The sequence below is a fragment of the Rhipicephalus microplus genome, chromosome 7 (genome assembly GCF_043290135.1).
Source record: "Rhipicephalus microplus isolate Deutch F79 chromosome 7, USDA_Rmic, whole genome shotgun sequence".
In the NCBI taxonomy this organism is placed as follows: Eukaryota; Metazoa; Arthropoda; class Arachnida; order Ixodida; family Ixodidae; genus Rhipicephalus; species Rhipicephalus microplus.
The window spans coordinates 26,144,731-26,169,981 of NC_134706.1; the positions used below are offsets into that span (position 1 = coordinate 26,144,731).

At 47.7% G+C, this 25,251-nt stretch overlaps 1 protein-coding gene across 1 annotated transcript in view; it reads left to right on the top strand.

Moving 5' to 3' along the window:
- The first annotated feature begins 3,596 nt into the window (after positions 1-3,596).
- Dhrs4 (Dehydrogenase/reductase 4) overlaps positions 3,597-25,251 on the top strand; it is a 55,394-nt gene continuing 33,739 nt past the window's right edge. Inside the window, exon 1 of the mRNA XM_037431351.2 lies at positions 3,597-3,952. Within this exon, the coding sequence (XP_037287248.2) occupies positions 3,807-3,952 (146 nt within the window). The 5' untranslated portion in view covers positions 3,597-3,806. The remainder of the gene's footprint in view (positions 3,953-25,251) is intronic.

The following is a 25,251-nucleotide window of genomic DNA, read 5'->3' on the forward strand; positions in this document are numbered from 1 at the left end:
GTACCGGCGAGTTCATTTCGGAAGGAGCGTCTCTTGGTGATGGTCTGGCTGCTACTAGGGGTCCAACGTGCCCCAGGGCTTGGCGGCGAGTCACGGGGCCGTCGGTTGAGGCAATGGTGACCGCAGCCTTGCGCTGGAGTTGCCAGGGCGGGCAGCGCGGCTCGGTTGCGGGATGTTTCCCGCGACAGTTGGTGCAGCGCGGGTGTTGTGCTGCACACGATCCTGGCGCGTGCTTGATGCCGCAGTGCAGGCACCGTTCATCTCGCGAGCATGTGGCGGTTGCGTCACCGAAGCGACCGCAACGGGAACACTCCAGGAATTGGGGCTGGCGAGGACGAACAGGGTGCCTTTGCTTACATCTGGGGGGACGGTGGTCCCCGCGAAGGTAAGGGCGAGGTGGTTGCATCTGCGGACGCTGGACACAAACGGAACTGGTGATGCTATGTTGTCAGCGAGGTCCTCGAAGGGGATCGTCTGGTTCACTCCAAAAACCACGCCAACGCAGGTGTACAGGTCCAGTTGCTTGGCCCGAACCTGGTTCTCGCAGATCGTCCCGACCTGGAGCAAGGTGGACAGATCGGTGGTGGGGTGGGTGTCAACCGCAACCAGAGTTGCGCCGGAAATTCACCCACACCCGCTGGGTGGCTGGGAACTCCACGAGGAAGGCGGTGATCACATCCGTCGACGCCGCCAGGAAGCTGGCCTTCTTGCCGAAGGGCCTATAGATGATGGTGGCCGCGCTGTCACTCGGTGCTAAGTCGCCAACAACGTAGGGACCTTCGGGGCGCGGAGATGTGCTTGTAGGCAAGTGCGCACTTGTGGTGGGAACCATCTGCTCGGCATCCGTTGTGGTGGAGAAGCGAGAGGAGGTGTTGTTGCTGCGAGGGGGTAATCCCTTTCAGGAAGCCACGGCCGTGGCAGAAGACGAAGCTGCGGTTCACACTTTCACTTCGCTCGGAGCCGGGGAGAAAATGGCATGGCTGCTGTCCTCTTGAGGCTGAGTTTTCTTTTTGAACAGACAGACAAAGAACTTTATTGTGTCCTCAGAAGCGCTGCTCTTTTAGAGCAACGTCGTGGGCCGCTCCCACGTAGGAACGGGGAGGCCTAGCCTCACCGCCGCATCGTGGGCTCTCTGGACAGCCTGTAGTTGTGGTAGCAACTCTGAACTTCGTAAGGCAGAGTCCCAGTCTTCTTCTGTGAGCCGACTTGGGCCCCGTAACGAGGGGCACTGCCAGATCATATGTGCTAAGTCACTAACCTCATCACAATCAGGACAGGTAGAGTCAGAAGCTTCTAAGGGGACTATGCTGAGGAAAAATAGGCTTGTATTGGACCTGGTCTAGAGCATTCTAAACTTTGGAGCGTGCAGGCTTGGATCGTGCCTGTTGCTGCTGGGTTGGCAGCGATGTCGATGCCGAGGCTGCAATGACGGCGTCCTGCTGCGGCCTTTTTTTTTCGGTTGCCTCATAGAGCTCCTCACAATAATAATTAGAGGGAAATTTGGCGCTAGTGAGCTGCTGGAGCGTGGATGCGAGGGAATGACGGAATACGTGAGCTTGGAACTTGACTCGGATTTGTATACCTCGAAGACGCGTCTGGCTTCAGGTTAAAAGGATTGATTTCTTACTAACAAAAAACACATAAGCTATTTATTTTTGCATTGTTAAAAACGTGTTCTGTTTAACGCTACAACCTTCTTCTACGTTGATGTGCAATTTTGCGAAGCGTAACAAGTAATTCCAACGGCCGCTAAACTTGGACGGCAGACGACAAAGCGAACGTTCTTCCCGCCACGTTTATGTCGTCTGTTTCTTTCCTTCGCCTTTTGTTTGTACCGTCTAGGTGAGTGGACTCTCATTTCAGAATATAATACGCGTGAATGAGATCAGCTTATAAAAGCGTTTTGTTTTAGAGAAGCTTTGTTTACGCAGGCGTATTTGCTTGTGAGCCGAAGCCTTGCTCAACACTAGCCAACACAAGCATCGCAGACACGTATACTGTCATTCCCAGCGCTCCATCATCGCCCCTTAAAGAATTCGCGTAGAAGGTAGCGCCACACTTCGCTCTAGGTATTTGTGAGAAACTCAATGGGTTGCCTCTGTTGACTCTCCGAGGCGCCATTTGTAGCCCTTCAAAGGGCTGCGCGCGAAAAGCGCGGAGCAAGGATAAGGGTAAGGACGGGAGCACAAAAACACGCGTTAGACAAAACACTGTTAGGACTTCAACCAGTAATATCATTCGAATTATTCCACGTGACACCGGTTGTGTCCTGTGCGTACCTGTGCCTAAAGTAGGGAAGCGCGCTCTCGGTGGCACAATCTCTTTTTTTTGCAAAAATATTGTGCCTCAATAACGACTTCAAATATTCACACTCGTGATTTATTCCAGTACCATCAGAGACGGTCGAAATCAACCTGGCCCACTTGTTATGGAATGACCCGTACGAGAATGCAACCGAACCAACCTACTACCCCATAGAGTTTCATACAATAATACTTAGAGCAGAATGTGGTGCTAGTGTCTACGCGAGCTCCTTCAGCGGCGCTTGTACCCCCATGGGAATTATGGGAAGTACAGGCTTCGGAGCTGCTTCGAATGGATTACATCACTGAAATTCGTGACACGTATTTCCCGAGTGTAAAACAAAGTCACACGAACTTAAATTTTAATGAGACCTACTTCAAATATTTGACCGCAAAGTTTATTGCAAAAAGTTTTGTGACCAGGCGGCAAAAGTGAAACCTGGGCATATTCAACCATCAGGGTATGCATCACTCTGCCACTGCGTTCTAGATTTGGCATCAAGATTCATTAAATTATTTTTTACAACACTTGAAAACCAACATGCTTGTTTTCTGTCAAAAGTCTGCATTATCTATTTATAGAAATACCAGTACAGTAGTAAGTGAGAAACACTTACTGTTTCGTCTTCTGCGACGCTAGGTGCGTCTGTCCCAGTGGTCCGTCCCCAAGGCACCCCTGGTTTTGTTGTGAAGCCGAGTAAGCGAAGTCTGACGGTGCGTCTACTTAGCTTCGTCATTGCTTTGCAATCCATTAAATTGATTTCAGGCAAGACGCGCTCGTGAAAAACATGAATTCGAGGCAATATCCTGCACTGGCATGAGACGCTACATCTATGCGCAGCGGTGAGTGGACAACGCTTCATTTAAACTGTCAAAACGACTCGTAAACCTCCAACATCGCAGCAAACTAGGAGATCTAGTGGTCGTCAGCCGCTTCGACCAACAGAGACACTGCTTCAGCCTTTTTCAGCACCCCGCTACTCGCGCTGCGCGCAGAACGAAACTGAAACTGTAGCAAAACGTTTCTAGACAGTTTGCTAGCTAACCTTATCCAATCCGAAGCCTGTACTTCCCATAATTTTTATGAAGGTACATGACTGCAGTGCCAAATTCCTCTATAGAATTATTGCATGAAACTCTATGTACTGCCTCTTCCCAAACGAGGCGCGCTTTCAAACAAAACTAGAACAAGGTTTTCTTTGTCTCGTTAGTTCACAATTTCTCCACGCAAAATTAGAGCGGCGCTGCAAGCGGCAAAGCCTTTCCGACGCCGTTTATCTTGCGCGAATCCAACGCGTTTGTTTCGCGAGTGTATCGAGTGGATCAAGGCGAGCGAGTGGCGGCGAGTTTCTCTCCACTGAACTTGACAAAAAGAAGCCTCGTGACTGCTCCGCCGGCGGCAGGAACAACGAAAGACGTCAGCCAGCGGCGTGTGTCCGTGCAGTCGTGCTACCGGAGCGCTCTGTGATACGCGGTGACTCGATCGTCGACGAAGCTCGCAACATGGGTACCGTACACATGCTGTCGACTCTGACTCGGATTTCTTCGTCCAGTTCGACGCCGATCGTTTCGAGGGCTGCGATGTCGACCGCTTCTAACGCGAAGAAGCTCGCTGGAAAAGTTGCCATTGTGACGGCATCGACGGAAGGGTGAGTTTTCCAACTCTCGATGCAGTACGACTCGCGATAGAATGCGCGCGAAACCCGCTCAGACATCGGATCGGGGAGTCAGCTGATCTCTCCTTATCGCCGGCTTGGTCAGTATTAATAATTGTTAGGCTTTTACGTTCTGAAACAGCGATACGATTATGAGGAACGCCGCAGTGTAGGGCTGTGTAAACTTTTACCGCTTGGGGTTCTTAAATCATACTCGGGTCTCTAGCATTTTCGCCGCCGTCGAAATGGGGCTTGGATGTGATCGAGCGACCTTCGAGCCTAAAGTCGAACGTCATAACCATTACCATCATGGTAATTTAGGGGCATTGTTTGTTGCCTTCGAGTGCCATTAGGATACGTCCGTTAATTAGTTAAAATACACGAAAAGAGAAGTTGCCGCTTGTGGAGACCGAACGTAGCAGCGTCATCAGACACGCTATCCGAAGGTTGTAGGCTCCGTGCCTGCAAGCGGCACCAATGGAGTGCCGACAAGTCCCACCTTTCACGGTAACTATTAGGCTGTAGTACACACCGAAGTTTCTTTCGTACTACTTGGGATAGAAGGCGGGTAAAACCCGAGCAGTCCTTAGATCAGGTGTCAGCTGACATCATAATGCCGGCTATAGGTTTTCCGGCTTGGTTGACGGCGGCCACTTTTTTTTTTTGTATGATCAGCTGACGGGAAAAGAAACGATTGAAGGACGTGTTTCTTGCAGTCGCTGCCTGAACAAACTCGCTACGTCACATACTCAGAAGCCATGTATAGGAGTGGTCGTACTATTCCCGTTTCGTCATACAACGCAGCGATCCGTGCGATTTGGCAGCTGTTTTTGTGGTGCAGGTTTTTGTTCGCGACCGTTGGAGTGCATCATCACTTCGCTTGACTGACGTAGGCGTCGGCTTGCTGGGAAACTTTTTTTTTTTATTTTTGGGGTGTGTGCGTGTTTACTGAGGAGAGGTTCCGAGAGTGAAAAAGTGGGCGCGCGTGTGTCACGGCCGGCGCTTTCTGGCTTAAACGTTTTCGACACGATGGTGTACTGTTCGATCACCGTTTGGTATTGTACAATCGGCGTCAGGATTACGTTACAAGCCATTGAGATAAAGCTCCGGATTTTCGTAGCAGTTGATGCCGGTGTAGATCGTAACTGTGGAGCCCTGCGTTGTTTGCACTTCCGGACATTCGTAGAATTACGAACCGATTTAGAGAAGAGAGACTGTAGCCTTCACTACGAGGCTTACGAATAGATCGCTGCTTTGGTTCTCACTAATGATGTCTAGTTTGATTTAGTGTAACATTGTAACCATTCCCTCCCCGATTACGAGATTAACCACACTTCGTTATTTTCGGTATTATGACATCCTAGTGTGACTCCTTGTACAATGTATACTTCCCTTGTGTATCTCTCGACCCACTACCTGTAATGACGTGGTGCGACTTGCAGAAATCGGTGCCTTTGCTGGTATGACAATTCTTGTGGCACCATACAGCAGTACAGCGACTGTGCCTACAGCATTCACTTAAAGAAGCGAATAAAGAAAAAATACCAGAAAGAAAATGGAACGCCGAGTACCGCGCCAAGCTACGGATGAAAAATAACTGCGGATAGGTGTGTCATCTGCCCCGTCGAACAGTGGTAGCGCTGATGATGATGTTGACGCCTTAAAAATGGCTCATACCCTCTCTGGGGGATCGGTCAAGAGCTGATTGCATAAGTTAGACATTTTTCAGTATTGAATATTCACTAGAAGAATAACGTACGTAAAACGAAAAGAGTGCATTAAGTGTTTTTCTCCCATTCACACCAGACAGTATAGTCATTATCTTGACCACAAATTAACGTGATTAAAAATAATTCATACTAATAATATTAATAGTAAAAAAAGATAACTTTCTTCAAGCTAGGCTTTTGCTGTACTAGTAAGACACAACTAGCCAGTTCCAATCTCGTTTGTTTTGTTTGGCACAGGTAAGCACAAACGGCATCAAAAACGTTCTTGTGGCTGAAGCCCAAAGTCGGAGCATATTCTCACTTGACAATTTCAGTCACAGCCTATAGAACGGGGTAACAAGACGTCTTTTTCTTAGTAACCTGTAGCGGCAGCGCATGTTATCCGCTTCGTCACCGATAAGAAAATCCACAATAACTCGCATAGCATGGCGATCACTAAATAAATTTTGTGCTCAGAAGTACTACGCACAACGCGGAATTCAAATGTTACCCTTCAATTGCGTAGAAAATAGCACTTTATTTTCCAAAAATCCTCGCTTCAAAGCCTTCAAATTTTGAGCTTACTATGCACGGAGCTTCTAGCGAAATTTTTGGCGTCCCCGATGGCAGATTTGAACGGAGCCAGTATGGTACTTCTTTTACTGCCTATTTTTGCGTTCGTTTGGCGATGGGTGAAACTTTTTTCGATGCCTGGGACATCTGAATAGCGAGTCTCGGAGCGACTGCATTCGTTTTACAGTGTGTTCAACGAGTGAGTGCTTCATCCGTTGAATTTGGATAGTGACACTTCAGATACGACGACTTCTGGTGAGGCAGACGACGTTAGTTCAAAGGGGAAGACATTGGGTGAAGCGGAGTGCAGTCGTCCGAATCGTTATCGTGAGCGAGCGGCAACATTTTACACGTGCCTTCGCTGTATGACTGAATTAAGTTCCGAAAAAGGCTCAGGACAAGTGCATGTCCGCATACGACATGCCCACAGAACAATTTTTTTTAGGTACCTCGTTCCATCATGTGGCGCGGACACAGAGAAAAGTTGCCACTGAGAACGATATAGTTAGAAGGTTTGCAGACTGTACTTTCGGCGAAGCAGACGACGATACATATATAGGTTAAACGGGCGACTTTAGGAAAAGACGATCACTTTTTTTCAAAGCAGACGACGTTAGATAAAAGGGGGGACTTTAGGCGAGACGAGATTCTTTCGGTGAAGGAAACGATGTCGGCTAAAACGGGTGATACGGGGTAAAACGGATTACATTCGGAGAAGCAAACGACGTCATGTAAGTCGGGCGACTTTAGATGAGACGACATGCTTGCGGTGAAGTAAACGATGTTAGATAAAACAGACGACTTTATGTAACATGAAATGCTATCGGGGATGCAAAGGACGTCAGGTGTAGGGGTTTACTTTCGGAGAACTAGATGGTACAGTAAAAAGAAGACTATAGAATTGTTTGAAAAGCGTAGTTTGAATCAGCGAACGGGCGCTATAGAATGAACGGACATGGCTCCACAACTGCGCCGGCAGAACCCATGGAGTGTAGCCGTCTCTGGACTCGTCATTGCGACTGTGGTGCTACTATGTTTGTGGCTGGTGATTTAGTGAACCACGTTCATGAAGGTCTAACAACGGACACGCATTAATTGATCAGTCGATGATACGACAGAAAAAAAAAAAAACACTGGCATGCACACATGTGAGCAATCAGCCATTAATGTCAAAATATATGGTACTAACAAGAGTGGAAACTTGGGCTAGTTGGTGCGTAGTCATATTTGCAAGATGTTTCAGCGCGCGAACAAAGGAAAAAGGACAGGGTAGACAGAAAGAACGCAGCGCTCTTTCTGTCTACCCTGTCCTTTTTCCTTTGTTCGCGCGCTGAAACATCTTGCAAATATGGTACTATTTATGATCCAAAACACGTTTACTTACATGACATAAGCAACGCAATAAAAAAAAATAAGTTATCAGTAATTCGTATTTACTTGCGGTACCATCACGGCCCTATGAACATCGTTTGCAGCTTTCCCAAGAGCTCCGGCGCAGTGTCGTGATTCTCACGTGCTGAGAAATGCTGTTGTTTCGTTGTTTTGGATCTCTAGAAATTTTTTTTTTACTTTGGTTTTGTTTTGCAACGCATTGTGATCATTCGGGCCCGACTTCTGCGTGCAGCGATGAAAACCAGGTCCTCCCAGCTGGAATTAACTGTTGTGGATACCCACGCGTTCGAATTATAGGGAGTTTCATTCCATAGATTTAACCTAGTTCTAATTAACGAGCTTTTTACTATATTGGGTAAATCAGGCGATTTTGAATAAGACTGGATGCATTTCGCAAAGCAGACGACAGCAGGATGCAACTTTGCCGAAACCGGATTTCTGTTGGTAAAAACCAGACGGCGTTTGGTAAGAACAAGCGACATTGAGCGATGCTGAATACTCTCGGCAAAGCAGACGACGTTGGGCTAAACGAGTGAGTTCGGGTAAGACGAATTACTTTCAGCTAAGCAAATGACGTCGGGTAAAACGGGTAACTTTGGGTTGCATGCGTAAACTTTCGGTCACAGAGCGGGAATCGGTGCTTTCGGGTGAAGCAGGCGCAGTTGGGGTAAAATTGAATACGTTTGGCGGAGCAGACGACACGAAAGACTGCATCTATCTTACGCGACACGCAAAAGAGAGCGAGCAACGATCTTGCTCGGGGATGTGCAAATCTTGAACGGCAGTTCTTGCGTCATGCTTAACGCCTTCGGCGGTTTGTGAGCTCGCCTAAACTGAACTTGACCTGTTTGGCATTTTTCCCGTCGAGTGTCGGCTTAGCGCGTAAGACAAATCGATAACCGTATTACCGGATTAGAAAAAAAAAGAGAACAAAAGGAAGGACATCGCCTTTTGAGATCTTTGTATAGTGACGAAGCGAACGTATTTGGCCGGCCTTGTTATTCAACCGGTATCAGTTTGACGATCTGAGATCGAAAACGTTTACCAAGTCTCCAGTCGCGCCCCGCCGTGGTGGTCTAGTGGCTAAGGTACTCGGTTGCTGACTTGCAGGTCGCGGGTTCGAATCCCGGCTGCGGCGGCTGCATTTCCGATGGAGGCGGAAATGTTGTAGGCCCGTGTGCTCAGATTTGGGTGCACGTTAAAGAACCCCAGGTGGTCGAAATTTCCGGAGCCCTCCACTACGGCGTCTCTCGTAATCATATGGGGGTTTTGGGACGTTAAACCCCACAAATCAATCAAGTCTCCAGTCGCGCGGCGGCGCGAAAGCGCCGCAGTGGATTTTCTTACATATCAGCTTGGCTGTTTGATATTGAAAACTAAAATGATTGATTGTTATGCGAGGCTTAACGTCCCAGAACCACCATATGATTATTAGAGATGCCGTAGTAAGGGGGGTTTCGGAAATTTCGACCACCTGGGAGTCTTAGAGGCCCGCGTATACTGTGCTACGTCAGCACGCGTTACGGAACACCAGATGGTCCCAATTTCCGGAGCCCTTCCCTATCTATGGTCGTCCTCATATCGTAATCATATCGTGGATTTGGCGCGTCAGAGTCCACATATTGTCATCAGAAACGAAATAAACCTGCAAACGCTGTCGTTGAAATGTTTGATGTTTAATCACATTGGATAGTGACTTACGATCTACAAGCGGCTAATATTTTGCAGAATCGTCGTACAATGACGCTGGTTAGTGCTTGGATACACGACTGGGGAGACAGTACCTTGTCGTAGAATTAATCCCTGCTATACGGTTCATCTTAAAAAGTGTTTTTTAACAATGCTGCATTAACTAATTAACCATTTTAGCAATACATTGCACCTTATGTGATCATACATGTTGTCACTAAAGTATTACAGACTCTCACGTTTTCATTGCTCCCCCTATACACGATTCGGCCCCTAGGTGTTCTTAAATAAATAAACCATAATAGAACAGACCAGCCATTTTCGACACTTTATCGCTTGTTGAGTTAAAACGACCTTACGCGATAAAAAAAAAAGAGTTTCCGACCTTCTTTTGCCAATATCCGCGTGGGCGTCTTTTATAACGGCCTCTAACGTCGCCCTTATCAGTCGAGTGCCTTCGACGGGTCGTGGTCCTCGGTCGAAGTGATAGGGCCTGTATACGCTCTGTACACCGATCTACTAGACGATAACGTAAATGCAGTATTCCTCCCTGTGTGGCCTCGGATGGCATCTTTTGCGGCCCTTTCGCATTTCGCGCTGAACTGTCATCGCCCTTCGACTCGGAGTGTGGTGGTCTATAGATGGTCCGTACACGCCTGGACTATGTATGCCATGTAAAGCTATAGTACCCTCCGTCTCTGACCTCGAAATGCAGGCTCTGACCTTCGATATCTTTTTTAAAGACGATAGTCTTTCTTGGGAACCTATAGGCGGAAAATTTTTGGTCTATCTGTCTGTACATTTGTCTGTTTGTCCGCCCTAACGATACCACAAACGGCCAACCCCATCCGCAGTGCCCACCAATATTGCTCAAGGTTTAGCGTTCATAGTTGTGCGATTGTCAATTACAAAAAAAAAAAACAAATATTGCGCATATCTGAGGTGCCATAACAACATGCCTATGTTCTGTACGTCTGCCTTTATACTAGAAGAGGCGCACACAAGTAACTTTAAGGACTGTAGCGTTTAACGCGCTGCGCTGACAGTGCAACGCGATGCTCAATAAGGTGTTTCCAACGCTTTGCTACGACGGCACGGTGGTGGCACCTGCCCGTCGCTTTCCATTCTACACCTTATCACCTCCGTGACTGGCGCGCATCCTTCTCCGCGGTCGCGCACGCCTTCGTTTTCGAAGATAACTGCCAGATGGCGCGCGTGTCTAACGTGCCTAGATGCGCTTGTTCGCCTCCGTTACACGATTGAGGCACTCTAACGCAGTGCCTTCAGAATACCATTCACCGATGTTCTTGCGCAGAACATAAATAAACGTTTTGTTCACTCTTTTTAGATGCAAGACTGGCGTCTTTCGACGACATTTACAGTGTAACATGTAGATTCGGGCCAATTTTTTTTTCTAGCGATCCAGAGTGTTTTGGTAAATGGATCGTCTTTCGACTGGAGCTTGAATGGTCTGTATGTTATATACAAGGTTTCATGACGGCGTGAATGCAGTGAGTTCTCTGCCACCGACATCGTAAGCGGCCCTCGTGCGCATCGTACTGAACTGCTAATCTGCTTCGGTTGTCGGTGCTGTTCAAGTTGAGGTCTTGCCGCCTGTCCAGGTGTCCTCGCGTCCAGGCAGGCTGTCGGAAACCTCGCCTTCTCGAAGAGCTGCTGTGGGAGGGAACTAAGAGCAGCTCTTCGAGGTGAGCTCTTCATCGGCACTGAAGGGCCGATAAAGAGTGCGAGAGGTTTACTTACATATTTACAGAAAGAGAATTCGAAACGGGAATGTGAATCTCTTCAGGCATTCGCCTGCCGCTTCTTGTCCTTCCGCAGTCCCTATAGACGCCAGGCCCAGCGAAACAGGGTACGACGTTTTCACCCGATCAGGTCGCCATTGCTGAGGGTCCTTTTGCCGGCACCGTCCCTAACACACACACACACGCACACACCGCAAAACATATATTGTATCGGGAACGCTGTTGCACGTGGGAAATCATGCTGCCAGCAAACGGGATGTGCCCACTCCGCCGTGTCGCTGCTCGGGTCGACCACCCACGCTGTCAAACGGTGGTCGCAGGCCGGGCAACTCCAATGCCATGTGCCTGGACATCTGGCGATGCTTTGAGCGTCGGCGGCCTATCAGCCAGAGACGCACAGCGCGGTCATCTGAGGTGCGCCTTCGGCGGAAACTCGGCGTCGATGGATGGATGGATGGATTGATGTGGCTGTACCCTGTAGATCGGGCGGCGGCTAACGCCACCTAGCCGTAGTACTTAGTGAACAAAAACTAAATTTATTTTTTTTTCCTGAAGCACTTGGGCGCCACGTTATAGCCACCATAGCCACGTGTTGCATTTCGGCGCCGGCACAGCAGCGACAGTGCACTGCTTGCCGTGTCGAGTAATTGCAACCATGCACACACCTCCCATTACATGCAAACAGCCGCGGGCGTCTTTCGCGCTCCTCCTTATCGCCACAAAGTGAGCCGGCTTGCCTTCTTCCGTCCCGGCGCCCGCGGCAAAGGGTGTTTCGATGATTGTGGTTATGAAAGAGAAAAGAAGAGGAAAGTGAGCCCCGTAACTGTCTGCATCAGCGTATGACACCTCAACAGTAGCTCACGAGGGATGGGGGTAAGCAGAGATTAAAAGGAGAGTACTATATATATATATATATATATATATATATATATATATATATATATATATATATATATATATATATATATATATATATATATATATATATATATATATATATATATATATATATATATACGACGGAAGAGAAGATAGGAAAGATGAAACACGATCACTGGAGTCGCAACCGAGTGCGTGCCTCGACCCGTGCCGCTAGTGGACGTACGACGGTGCACTTAACATTGGCCGTTTTCAAAGTATATACATTGGTTATCTATTGTAAGCACAGTTAAGTGCCCTTTACGTTATATAGCTATTTGCTTTTTGCGAGTCAGCTAAGGGCGTCACCGCTATACACTCCAGAATGTGATTATAAGGAGGGTAACGCCCCCCAACGGGGAGTGATGCGTCTATTTTGCAATCATCCTTAATGCACTGCACGCACGTCTTACCCCCTCTTTCAGCAACTGTACGTGATTACATAATAGCGCCACAGACGTCTCCGTGGTGCATGAATTCCCATGTCTTTGATTTTATTTATTATTTTTTTTTGGACCTGATGCGCTTTCGCCACCTCACGTGCCCTCCGTTTTTTTTGTTTTGTGTGTGTGCGTGTGTGTGATGAAAGGTCTCACCAAGGAATTTTGCGCATGCGCAACTGCTGCAGTGCATTGCCTAATGAGCTTATATAAGGTGCGCCTTTCAGTGAGCTACAAGGTGCTCGCGCAGTATAACATTGAGGCATGCCCATCCAGTCTGGCTTAGGCGTTCCCGCAACTGGTTGGCAAACCGTGCGCCGCCCCGCACTCGCGTAGAGAAAAATTTGATGTTGTGCTTCATACTACGCGCCGCGCGCTCGGATAAATCCTGATGACCTGTCCTTGATACTGCGGCACAATTGTTACTAATTTTCTGTGACGTCAATACCGCGGTAGTATTGTATTTACTTGGAACTTTTTTTTTGGTTATTAGGCGGTGAGATAGCACTTAAGGAACCGGTGCCCCTTGCTTGGTGTTGCCCTTGTGGATACCTACCTTTTAATATTTTTACACTATGAGCGTGGCGCAGCGTACTGATGTGAATTTTTGAATTTACTTACTGAAAGGAAAAAAAAGCATTTTCAAGGCTGGAAGTGGGGTATAATAGTGAAACAAAGTATAGCTATAAAGACTATCGTTTTGAGCTATAATTGAGGTGAAATGTGTAATCCGACATTGGTTATTCTTCAAAGAAACTACATTAGCTAGCCGTTGCGGGACTTCAGAGTGACATGCCCTTGATCGCACAGTGACCGTTCCTTGATGCTCAACTAGCACCGGCGAATGCACAGTGTCGATTTGTATGAACGGGAACACGGGAGCGCGTGGCCAGCGCGGTGCGGCGGCTGCTGGCAGCGCGTTCAAGCGGGAGCGACAGCAACCACAGTCTCTCTTCGCGTCATCTCGCGGCGAGCAGAACAACCATTCGTTGCTGATATGGAACCAGCGGCAAGAATGCAACCCCCTCCCCCTTTAAGGTGATCATGCGAGAGCCGGTAATCGCCTTGAAGGGGGAGAGGTTGCAAGCAATCTCGCCGTTCTATATCAGCAACGAATGGTTGTTTTGCTCGCCGCGAGATGACGCGAAGAGAGACTGTGGTTGCTCTCGCTGCCGCTGGAGTGCGCTGCCAGCAGCCGCCGGAGCGTGCAGGCCACGCGCTCCCGTGTTCCCGTTCATAAAAATCGACACTTTACAGCCGCGGCCACGTCTGCGTTGAGCATGCGAACAGCCGGTTTTCGCTCTGCGGGGCGAAACCCTAGGACAGTATCTGGTTTCGACGTGGTCAGCCCGACAACTAGGCCGTGCATGCCCCTGATACACCACTCCAGAGCCCAAAACTGCCTCAAGGTTTCGGCTCCGCAGAGCAAAAACTGGCTGCTTGAGCAATTGGCTGCTTGGCCGCAGCTTTGCAGTATAAAGCTCTATCAAGAGAGAACGCTTAGATTGCCTTCTAAGGGGTCAGAACGGCTAAACGCCAGTTTGCAAACGCGGAAACTGTTGGTAACACCATAATGACCAGGTGAAAGGGTATAGGTATATATCGCAGTTCGGTGCGTACCGTTCATATTGGCGCGTCACAGGTGATCGCCGATTAAACGCGACTTCCCCGTTCCCTTTCAAATCGCTCGCGACTGTGTACATGTAAGTGTTGCCTATTGTTGACTTCGCTTATAGCGTAGATCGGTGAGCGTGTTGGCTTATGTCTGCTACGGTGATGGTTGTACACGCTGCCCTGCTGCTGACCCGAATGGTCGCGGGTTCGATTCCGGTCATGGTGGCAGGATTCCGGCCGAGGCCATGCTATATAGAGGTCCGGGTATATCGTGCGATGTCGGCAAACACAAGATTGTTGAAAAAATTTCGGAGCCTTCTGTGCCGTACGGGTGTGCCTGATAATCGCAACCTTGTCTTGGCGTGTAAAACACTGCAAATCGTATTAGTGTCGGCTTGTGTCGGATTATGTTGGATATAACCAAGTGCTCGTCGATGCGTTCGGTGACGTTGTCTGCGCTTGGCGCGGAATAGCCTGACGCGATTGACAGTTCATTTATTTCCTGTGCGAAAATTCGCCGGCACGTTTTTTTTTTTGTCGAACCGCACGAGGGTGTTGCGACCGGTTATGTCGCAGCACGGGTTTCGTAAAACCGCTCAATTGATCGCGTACAACCAACCAACCGATCGCGCAGTAAAGACTGCGCCTGCCGTAATTTTATGCAATATCGCTCCCTGATTTGATTGATTTGGGGGGTTTAAGTCCCAAAACCACCATATATGATTATGAGAGACGCCGTAGCGGAGGACTCCGGAAATTTCGACCACCTGGGGTTCTTCAACGTGCACCCAAATCTGAGCACACGGGCCTACAACAGTTCCGCCTCCATCGGAAATGCAGCCGCCGCAGCCGGGATTTGAGCCCGCGACTTGCGGGTCAGTAGCCCAGTATACCTTAGCCACTAGACCACCGCGGCGGGGCAATATCGCTTCCTGGTATGGTGGTGGTGGTAGTGGTTAGAAGGAAGAGGAAAAAGGCACCTAATTTCTGTCTGCCTTCAGGCGACACGGCGCAGTGCCTTATAGGGGTGGGGGGAAGGAGGGATAAAAAGAATAGAAGGAAAGTAGAAGCAGAAGAAGACAGCCAACGAGAGGAAAAAAGAAGGAGATAGGAAAGTGGGGATCCGGTCGAAGCAGTTCAAGGGCGGGGCACCACAATGCGAGAGCTGCACGGCGTCAGGAGACCGCGGAGGGCGAACCAGTTGGCGGGAGCTACGCTGATGCCGGAGATCGCGAGGGCACAACCGTCCAGCTTGAAATCCTGCGAGCGAATCCCCTGGTTTGGTGGTCGTTTGTTCAAACGTTTCCGCCGGTTCGGTATGTCCCACTCTCCACATCGCATTCGAAACGTCCTCAACTACATCGTTCCGCGGCCTTGCGTAAGCCTTGTGCTGGGCGAACTTCGGCACGTCGCACAAAAGCCCTTGAGCAAAACGTCCCCAAAGTGATATAACAGCCTTCAGGGGTGATTAGGATCGTGGCTGCATCGATTGCTTCGGCCGGGGAGGCAGTCTGAAAACAACTCCGTCATCACCGTGCAGGTACTCCTTTTTTTGCTTATGCAACGATTTGAAAGACGTCCTTGAAAGTGAGATTTGTGAAAGGAGAGGATGAGCATTGCGATGCAACGGCGCCGAGAGAATGTCTGCCGCAGTTTCGCATTCGCTTTTACGATTTTCGCGCGCGCATTTTTTTAATCGTCTCTTTTTTTTTCCCCTTTCTGTGGCAATTTTTTTTTATACACGCGTCGCCTGTAGTGCATTGGGTGTGATGCTTCGGAGGGAAATTTCTTTTCCAGGAAGTTCGGTCAGCGCGCAAAGAGCCGAGAGGTGGGCTGATGGGGGAAGTAAAGTCAAAACGAGCAACAAAAAAAAAAAACACACAAATAAAATTACTTGGTACGCCTCGAGACGGTGAACTGAGAAGAATAGCAGACGACGGGCGGGTGGGCAGACGACAATACCCGCTTGGGACGGACCGTGACTGAATGACACACCGTAGCTACGTTAGACACCGAGAAACCGAGACCGCGCAGGGTTTTTCGCACCCAAAAAACTCGCTGATGTTCTGCGCTTGATATCGATAGAAAAAAACAGCTTCATTAACAACATGCGAGACTGTGCGTTCCCCCAAAAAACACGATATGATCACGAGAGACGCCGTACAGTGGAGGGTCCCCCGGAAATTTCGAACATGTGGTGTTCTTCAGCGTGCACTTACATCGTGCAGTGTACACGGGACTCTATATACCGTTTCGCATCCATCAAAACGGGACGGCCGAAGTCGAACCCGTGACCTACCGGTCTTCTGCCGATGCACCTTACCCCCGTATTCACAAACGATCCTCGACTCGACTTTCGCCTTTCACTTGACAGAGTTGATCACTGCGCCGCCGCTCGGCTGAAATTGACGCTGTGCCGCTCGAGAATCGCGCCACATTATCGCCGACATGCAGTGACTCGCCGTGCCTAGAGAGGGCGCTTTCATCGGCTTTCTCGGGGTTTAGGGACAGGGAAGCACTGGGGTTTACGGACAGGGAGGGCAAAAGAGACTTTAAGCGGGTAGACGTAACTAGAAGGTGGTTATCTGATTTGTGGCTAAAGTCAAGGCACGAGTGAAAATTAAACCCTTCACTGCAAAGTACGAATCCTCAACCTCACTATTTAAAGGAAAAAAAAAGAAGTTAAATCTAATGGTTAGTTCACTAAGTATTACGGCTAGGTGGCGTTAGCCGCCGCCCGATCTAAAGGGTACATCCACATCCATCCATCCATCCATCCATCGGGTGAAAGTGAAGAGTGGAGTGCAGGGACGTTCTAGAATACGGTGGTTAGTCGTCGATCCAAAGAGGCCGGCGGACAACATCTTCATCGATCTCTCTGCGAATCGCACCGTATGGTTTCTGCCGGATATGTCGCAATAGTTTTGTATTTTCGTTCTGAAATCGACTACCGGCTTCACGTGCTTCCTTCCAGCTTGTACTTGTAGATTCCGTAACTCTCTTTACGCCCGAAGCTGTCAAGGTACAAAGCTCGTTTGGTTGAAATAAAATTGCACGCGTCATAGTGACGATAACGATGTACTAGCTTGAAAAAAAGTTTCGAAGGCCGTGGTCGTATGGGTGATTACGTAGCTATTTGCTGAAGGTCTGTATACCATGAGCTACTCGCATTATTGTGCAGTCTTTAGCGTAGCCAAGCTATTTCTGAAGGAACGATTCACCGCTCTACTTTATGTATATCGCCCCCTATTGCCCAGAACCACACGTCACCGTAGGAAAGGTGCATGAACACCTTACTTCGCGAGAACGAACACATTTAATAATTCTGTTTTCCCTCGTACTATTACCGAATGGAATTGCATAATTGAATCGACATTGTAGTCTTCGTTATAATTGATTTATTTTGTATCGTTTTGCCAAAAGTATTAGCTCGAGTTGAACTTGAACTTTATTATGAATAAACAACATACAAGAAAAAACATGTTAGCAACATCTGGATCCTTAGCAGAATGCTAGTATGGATCCATGCAATTATAACATACATTAATTAGAGGCAGGAGAAAAAGTTGTATAATGAACGACATTTTAGTTAAAGATGCAGATTGTTTTGATAAACATATCACTTATACACAGATACCGAACACATTGAAGAGGAAAAATCCAACTTATACACTACACTTTGAACACGTTTTTGGTTTGCATACTTAACGTAATACATCTAATGTTTCTGTACATCCGGTAATAGCATTCCTGGTCAGCATACAAAACATTAGTTTAAAATCATGTCACTTTTCATCATTTCATGAAACTTATCAGTAGTCTAATAGAGCTCTTCGTAATGACGTTTGAGCATTAATGCGAAAGCATTATGTTGTTTCACTTCCACAGGTAGGTTATTCCACCATGACGTTCCAACACTATAAAGTCGTCTTTTGCCATAAACATTTTTAACCAGTGGTTTTAGGAAGTTACCACAATGACGGGCTCTTGTTTGCAATTGTGAGGGAATAAAAAGGGAGCGGTGAAGAGGGATATTGCATGTTAGAGACTTGTACATCATTATTGTTGTTTTATAATTTATTACTAGTTGTAGAGGCATTACCTGGTACTGTCGAAAGAGTGGTTTAGATGAGGCCATATAGTTTGCGTTTGATATAAATCGGATAGCACGTTTTTGCAGGACTATAAGTGGCTTTAGGTATGAATCGTATGTATGGCCCCGTATGTATGTATAGTTCTGTAATGTTTTTGTTTTCTTTATTATTGTTTTTACAAACGTGTCCCATGTTTGTACCAATTTTATTGCACCCCCCCTCCTCCTGTTCTAACTACCTGTCTGTAGTATTGTTCGCCTGGGTGGATTAGCCGCTTCAGCTCGCGAATAGGACCGTTATGAAAGCGTGTGATTCGTGAGGCGAAATGATCGCGGCTACGACTTTTTTTTTGACTTAGTAACCATCACTTATACCCACGTTAGTATAACCATTACTAACTGCTTTTCTAATGACGAGACGAGGCTAGTAACGGTTACTACCCCCCCCCCCCCCCCCGTTGCTAACTGCACTGACTAATCGGTTCGTAACATATGTGACGAGTAGTAGTAAACCGAAGTTTGTAAGTATACTGCAACCTTTGTTTTTTAGGGGCGAAGCTCCTTAGGGCGTGGGCTGTGCGTCCCCTGTATGTAGCCACCTCTCGTTCAGTTCTTGCAGTGTTCACTAGATGGCGGTACTTTAGCTGACGGCATTAAGTATTACGCTAGCCACCGCCCGATCTAAAGGGTACAGCCATATCCGTCCATCCGTCCGTCCGTCCGTCCAAAAGATGCAAGATGTTATAAACTAGACGGCGGTACGTGTAGTTGATTATGAAAGATGCGAGGTGTTATAAAATAGGAATGATGCCACATATGGCGCGTGTCATCGTTCGATATAGTGCGGCGACGTACGCTAGGGGGAGCGTTGCAATAAAATCGAGTGGGCAAAATGTACGGAGGATTCATGGTTTACCAGGTTTACCTCCGGAGCTTCGCCCACTCATCATCATTCACTTCGTGGATATGGCGGCACTTTTTACGAGGGCAGATGGTCAGAATTTCCGGAGCCCTAAGGCGTCTTTCATAATCAGATCGTGGTTTTGAGACGTTAAGCCAAATAATAATAATAATAATAATAATAATAATAATAATAATAATAATAATAATAATAATAATAATAATAATAATAATAATGTCTGGAAGGAAAGTAGTATCTAAATATAAACCAACGGTATTCCCGTCGACAGCCTGGAAAAGTCGCCAGACAAGACTAAACGTAACCACAACGCAGTCGAATGGTGCGCCCGAGTATCTCGGAGGCATTTTGTTTTTGTTTGCTCGTTTTTACCGGTATACGTAAGGAAAGTGCGTTTAAGTCCTTCCTTTTTCATTGTTTAGTGCAGGGTGCGACCAGAATCTCCGAAAGCGCCTTAAACCGTATTGCTGCAACCCTTTTCCTTAGCGGGTGTCATGCCTGGAATGCTGCGGAAAATGCAGTGACGGAAACGTACGAGCTGGCCAGTTCCAAAAAACAATAAAATATAAACGGAGAGCCTTTGCTATACCTAAACCTTTTTCCTGGCTCGTTTAGTTTTACTATTAATAGCGCGGTGGTACAGCCTCGGCTTCTCACCCGGAAGTCGCGGGTTCGATTCCTGCTGTGGTGGTTGCAGGGTGGCGTGGTGTGCGGTGTCAATGCAGGTTAAAGGGCCCCTACACCACACACCGAGTTCAGAGGCAAAGAGCGGTAGTTTCTTTCTCGCCTATCAGCGAGACGACATCATCATCGTCGTCGTCGTAATTAAGCCTAGTTCACACTGGAACATCCGCTTTGTACAGCGACCGAAATTCCCCTGCTGCCGAAACGCAGGGTCGTTCGCACTGGACGCGCCCCGCGCCGCCGAATATGCCATCTACTACGGGGCGAACGCGGGATGGATGCGCTGTCACCCGGTTGTTGTCGCGGCTCGAAAACGCCACTACGCTATCCGGTGGTGTATACTTCGACGATTCTCGTACGCAAGAAGCAAGAAAAGACAGTACTGCTTACTTTGCTGGCAAGTGGCTGTCTTGTAATGCACGAAGAGCAGAAAAACCACCGACGCCAGCGGCGTTGGTGCGTTCGTTTTGCTCTGCAAGACCGCAACAAGCTCGGTCACGCCAACAGCAAGCTCGGTCACCTCTTCCACGAAATATGGACGCGAAGTAGGCACAGAGTAGGTTAAACTCCCGTTGGTTTCAACATTCAGTTACGTGCACTGCGGCATAACAAGTGAGTAGGGCTTGGCCGCCATTTTTCAAAATTCCTTGACTGGCGCTCCTATTGGTCCGCGGTGACCGATTCGGCGGCAGACGCCGCAAAAATCGGTCCGAGAGCGATCGGCGTAGAGAGGGCCCTTTCGGCGGATCTCGCCGCCGCCGAACCGGATTCGGAGCACTTTCGGCGGCTGGAATGCTCAGTGTGAACGGGGCCTTATAGCGGCTTAGGCTTGGACGAGTAAAGACGTATTTTTTTGGCGCCTCGGTATCGTCTCTCTTAAAGTCTTCCATTTTCTTATTCCAAGACATATACATATTATTCGCTTGGTGTGGGCATCTAAAACTGCTGCTTGGGAGAATTCGTTTATGATTAAGGTGGATTTACTGGTGCAAAAAAAAAAAAAAGAGAGACGGAACATTCAGGAAGGGAACACACACACAGCTGGGTACCAGGGCGCAAAGGTATGTATTCCAATGAATAGGCGGATGCACTCGCGCTTGCATCGCATAATGGTCCTATGATGTCTATTTTGCCGACGTCGGGATTCGTAACTGCGGCGTTGATTTGAAGAATTAGCCGCGACAGACAACTTCGCCAAGTCTGCGCTGTCAGCCTCTTGAGTTCCCTCACCTCAATTATCGTTGGAAAGATGGATGGTGCTCCTCCAGAAGGGCCGAGATATCAGCTACCAGAATACGATGCTGAGTTCCCCCCTGCTGAACTTTTACCTGCACACTGGTCTGGTCTAGTGCAGTCACCTTTATTCCTCCTTTGCAATGAGAGTGGATCCCTGGATCATTTCTTTCTGACGTGCATATGATTTACCAATCAACGAAACATACTTCCAGAAGAACCGCTTCCAAGGTTGAGGTTAAATTTATCCTTTCCGGGTACTTCTTTCCTTCGGAGCTACCGTGCTGGCTTTTAGCCGCAGGAGCGTTTGCGAGACCGTATGCGATTTCCTACGAGAGGCGAGACAAATCGAATGCTAAGTTCATCGACATGAAACATATTTTTCTAAAAGAAATAATCTTTCTTTTTTCTTTGTCAAAATCAGTTGAATTTTAAGGTTATCAAAATCAAGCATGTTCAATAAAATCTTTACTATTTTTCTTTTCTTCTTTTTTTCTTGTGAAATAATCTAACAAGTGAGTTCCAGACTATCTGCTTCACATTTTAAAATAGTGAACAAATTATTTTATATAGCAAGGCGCCACTAGTTCGCGGCAAATAGAGGCCTTCTGATTTTGTGGCGATTGCAAAAAGATTGAAGTGTTGGGGTTGATCAGCCCGTTTTCACGGTGCCGTCCTTTTTCTTTTGGCATCTATAAAGTCGCGAAACGCGTTCGGGTCTCCGTGCACACCTGCTTTGATCGGTGGCTTTTGTTACGGCGATCCGTAGGACGTCCCGAATCGCCCAACAACTTTACTTACCCTACCAAAATGGCGGAATACATCAGAACGGGAATGATAAAGGAAAAAAAAGAGAAAAAAAAAGCTGATTACGAACACTATAAAGTCGATCACTCCTGTCATTTTTCGAGCCTTGTACAGGGCGTGAGTCCGTCACGAAAACCAATCTTTACTTAAGCAAGTAGTGTACAGATAACCAAAACATACGGTCCATATAGTTGTTGCTGCTTCGTGTTCTGCGACTAATATCGAAGATGTTTGGGTTATTGCAACGGTAACTATAGGGTGTGTTTCAACGCTCACCGTAGGCGGCTAAATAGACAGCTAAATGGACGTGTGGCCATCTTAAGTCTCATTCCTATTCTCACGTAGCCGGCAAAATATGCAGCCCCCAGAAGCCGGCATCCTATAGACAAATACGATGCAGGCTACTTTGCTTTGCTGTCCAAACAAGATGGCGGCTCGGCGTGCTGCTCGGAAAGCTCAAATGTCGCCCAAGCTGTGTGTCTGCGATGGGGCAGATGCTTCTGCGGACGCTCAGTGTGAGTAACGTTTCATTTTTTTCTGAGATTTGAACGCCAAATGGGCTATGGAAGTAAAAGTTACGTTTGTTTACTATGGCTTTCTCTTCTCGACGCGAGGTGGCGGCTCGTCGCGTAGAAGCCGTTTTAGAGGTTCTATTTCTCGGACAGCATGAGCTCGGTGCTGTCTTTTATGCTGTCTTCGTAGACTGCTTACGAGCTGTCTAAGATTTGGAACACAGCCGTACCACCTCCGTATTCGGAAACGCTACTTGACTTGACTTGAAACCGCCTTCAATGAAGGGCCTTCGCAACGTGTCTGTGCGTTTGTGCTGCCTTGGCACGGCCTAAAGACAGAGCGTTCGAAACGCGTTTGTGCTGCATTGAAGTCGGTGGCAAGTCAAGATCCAAGTCAAGCAGCGTTTCTGAATACGGGGGATAGTCTCGCCTTGTACGTATGCTTTCTTCCTCCCTTGCGTTTCCGGTTTGGTTGCGTGTATATGCTTGTTTTGCTTTCTTGCTCGTGTCGGCGCCGTACCCATTAAAGTATCGTCAAGGTAACGTGACGCCCTCGCTATGCAGCGTCGATACACATCAAGCCCATAGAATGACCTTGTCCGGCAATTGCGTCTCGTATTAGCGTATTGGGCTCCACGGTTAGTTTCGTAATTCGGATCGTGAGCGTTGCCTTCTGATCGTCGTCTCTCTAGTTTCGAATCGTTTTATGTGAGCCGTTGTTGCCATGTGCGTGTTTTTCTTTTGCGGTACGGAGGAATCACTACTCACTTTTACAGTCCGTAATTTGGCGGCTTCCCGGCGACGTTTTGTTGGCGTTCGTGGTTTGTTCTTTCTTGGGGGCTCCAGTACCGAGCAACGTGCTTATATACAGTATTATTGTGTGAAACTCTAGAGGCCTATTTTTTCTTCCAACCACTTTCGTCGGGCATTTACTTCCGGTTTACGGAAAAATCAGAAAAAAGAAAAAGTCTTCCCCGAAATGAAACTGTTGCGAAATCGAAGGTTCTGGTTCAAGATAAAAGCTATATTGGATACACTGGGGACGGCATTGTGCGTAGTAAACGAACAAGAAGTAAAAGAGCACAGACAGCTATTTGTATACGCGTCAAAATCAAAGCAAGATATTTTATGCGTGTTGTTGTCTGGCTACGACGGGCCGAGAGCGTTGACAGTGCATACGATGGAAGCGAAATATGTCCTTTTTTGTGGGGGGGGAGGGGGGGACTTTAAAATCGTGTCACTACATTTTTTTAGGAGATTAGGGTTGCCTCCATTTTTTTTCTCTACTACTGGTGAGCTCAGCATTGTGGATCGTTTAGCTGCATACCGAATTCATCGTATCGTTGTACGTGGCTACTCTATTTGCATATTCAACGTGGCTACACTATTTGCATATTCCTTTCCGGTTCTCTCAAATTATCGCCGTGCACGGAAAACTGTCGAGGACAGAAAGGCCACAGGGGATGACTGCACGGGTCAGGCTAGCTTGAGATGCAGATTTTCGTGAAACTGGCGCGAGATGCACATGTTAAATGAGCGTTTAAACCGTACTGTGGAGCGAGCATTACCTAATCTTTGCACACCTTTCCCCTGCCCTTTGGCCTTTTTGTTGTTTTAAGTCTGTTTTTTTTTGCACGCTTGGAGCATTGAAATCTAGAAGAGGAAACTGGTGCTCTAGATGCCGACGATGAGTTGCTTTGCGAGATTTTTGTTTTTTCTTTTTTGCTATGAACACTAGTTTTCACGTATATGTCTGCATCATGCGTGTGCTTCATAAGTGTGTTCTCTGGTACGAAGAACTTGTAGGGGATGCTGAAAAGCGCCGCCATGAGAAGTAAAAAAAACGATAGCGTTTTTTTTTGTTAGTGGCATTGGCACATTGGCGTCCGTGTTTTCTGGTGCATTTCTTTGTGTTTACCTTTTGTGTTTCAGCGAGCTGCCGAAGTCGATCTCGGAGGCCACGCCAAGATTAGCACGTAGTTGAGATATGCCCCACCAGGTGGCGCAGTGATCCCAGCCGTTTGCAAGAAAACCGCCCACATACGGCGCCTCGGCATGCGCACTCGGGAAACTTTGTATCCTCGTAACGAAGCACAAGACATACATCTTTGCACAACCACGCCTCGTTTTATAAGAAAATAATAAGTAAAAAAAACTATGCTCTCCTGAACGACAAGCGCCTTGCAATAGCGGCACACAAAAATGTGCGCCCGGTTTTGTGCACGTCGGGCATGTTGTAATGCGGTGGTCCGATGCGACGAAACGTCACCGTTCCGGCGCGTCGGACGTCGCATCGCGTGGAAAATCGTACCGCCTGTCTCAGCCTTTACTTCGTGTAACTTACCAATTTGTTGCTATCGTATTTATTGCTTCGCCCTTAAGCAAAACGGAGTTTTTTTGTCCCCCTTATCTCGCGAGAGTGGTTTTAATAGCACACGCGCTCTTCGAATGCAGTGATTCTATCTCGATTCGACGCGCTAACTCTCAGATCTCCTGTAATATGTCGATCAGGCTGCATCCCTAAAGCGGTCAACGACGCATTGCCCCGGGCACTCCTTGAGACAGCGAACGGAAGACAGAAGGGCAAACAACAACCACATAAGAAATAAAAAAAGTGCCGCCATATCCACGAAGTGAATGATGATGAGTGGGCGAAGCTCCGGAGGTAAACCTGGTAAACCATGAATCCTCCGTACATTTTGCCCACTCGATTTTATTGCAACGCTCCCCCTAGCGTACGTCGCCGCACTATATCGAACGATTGCCTTCAACCAATGACACGCGCCATATGTGACATCATTCCTATTTTATAAGATCTCGCGTCTTTCATCAACTACAAGTACCGCTTTCTAGTTTATAACATCTTGCATCTTTTCATCATCAGCTACAAGTACCACCATCTAGTAAACACTACAAGAACTAAACGAGAGGTGGCTACATACAGGAG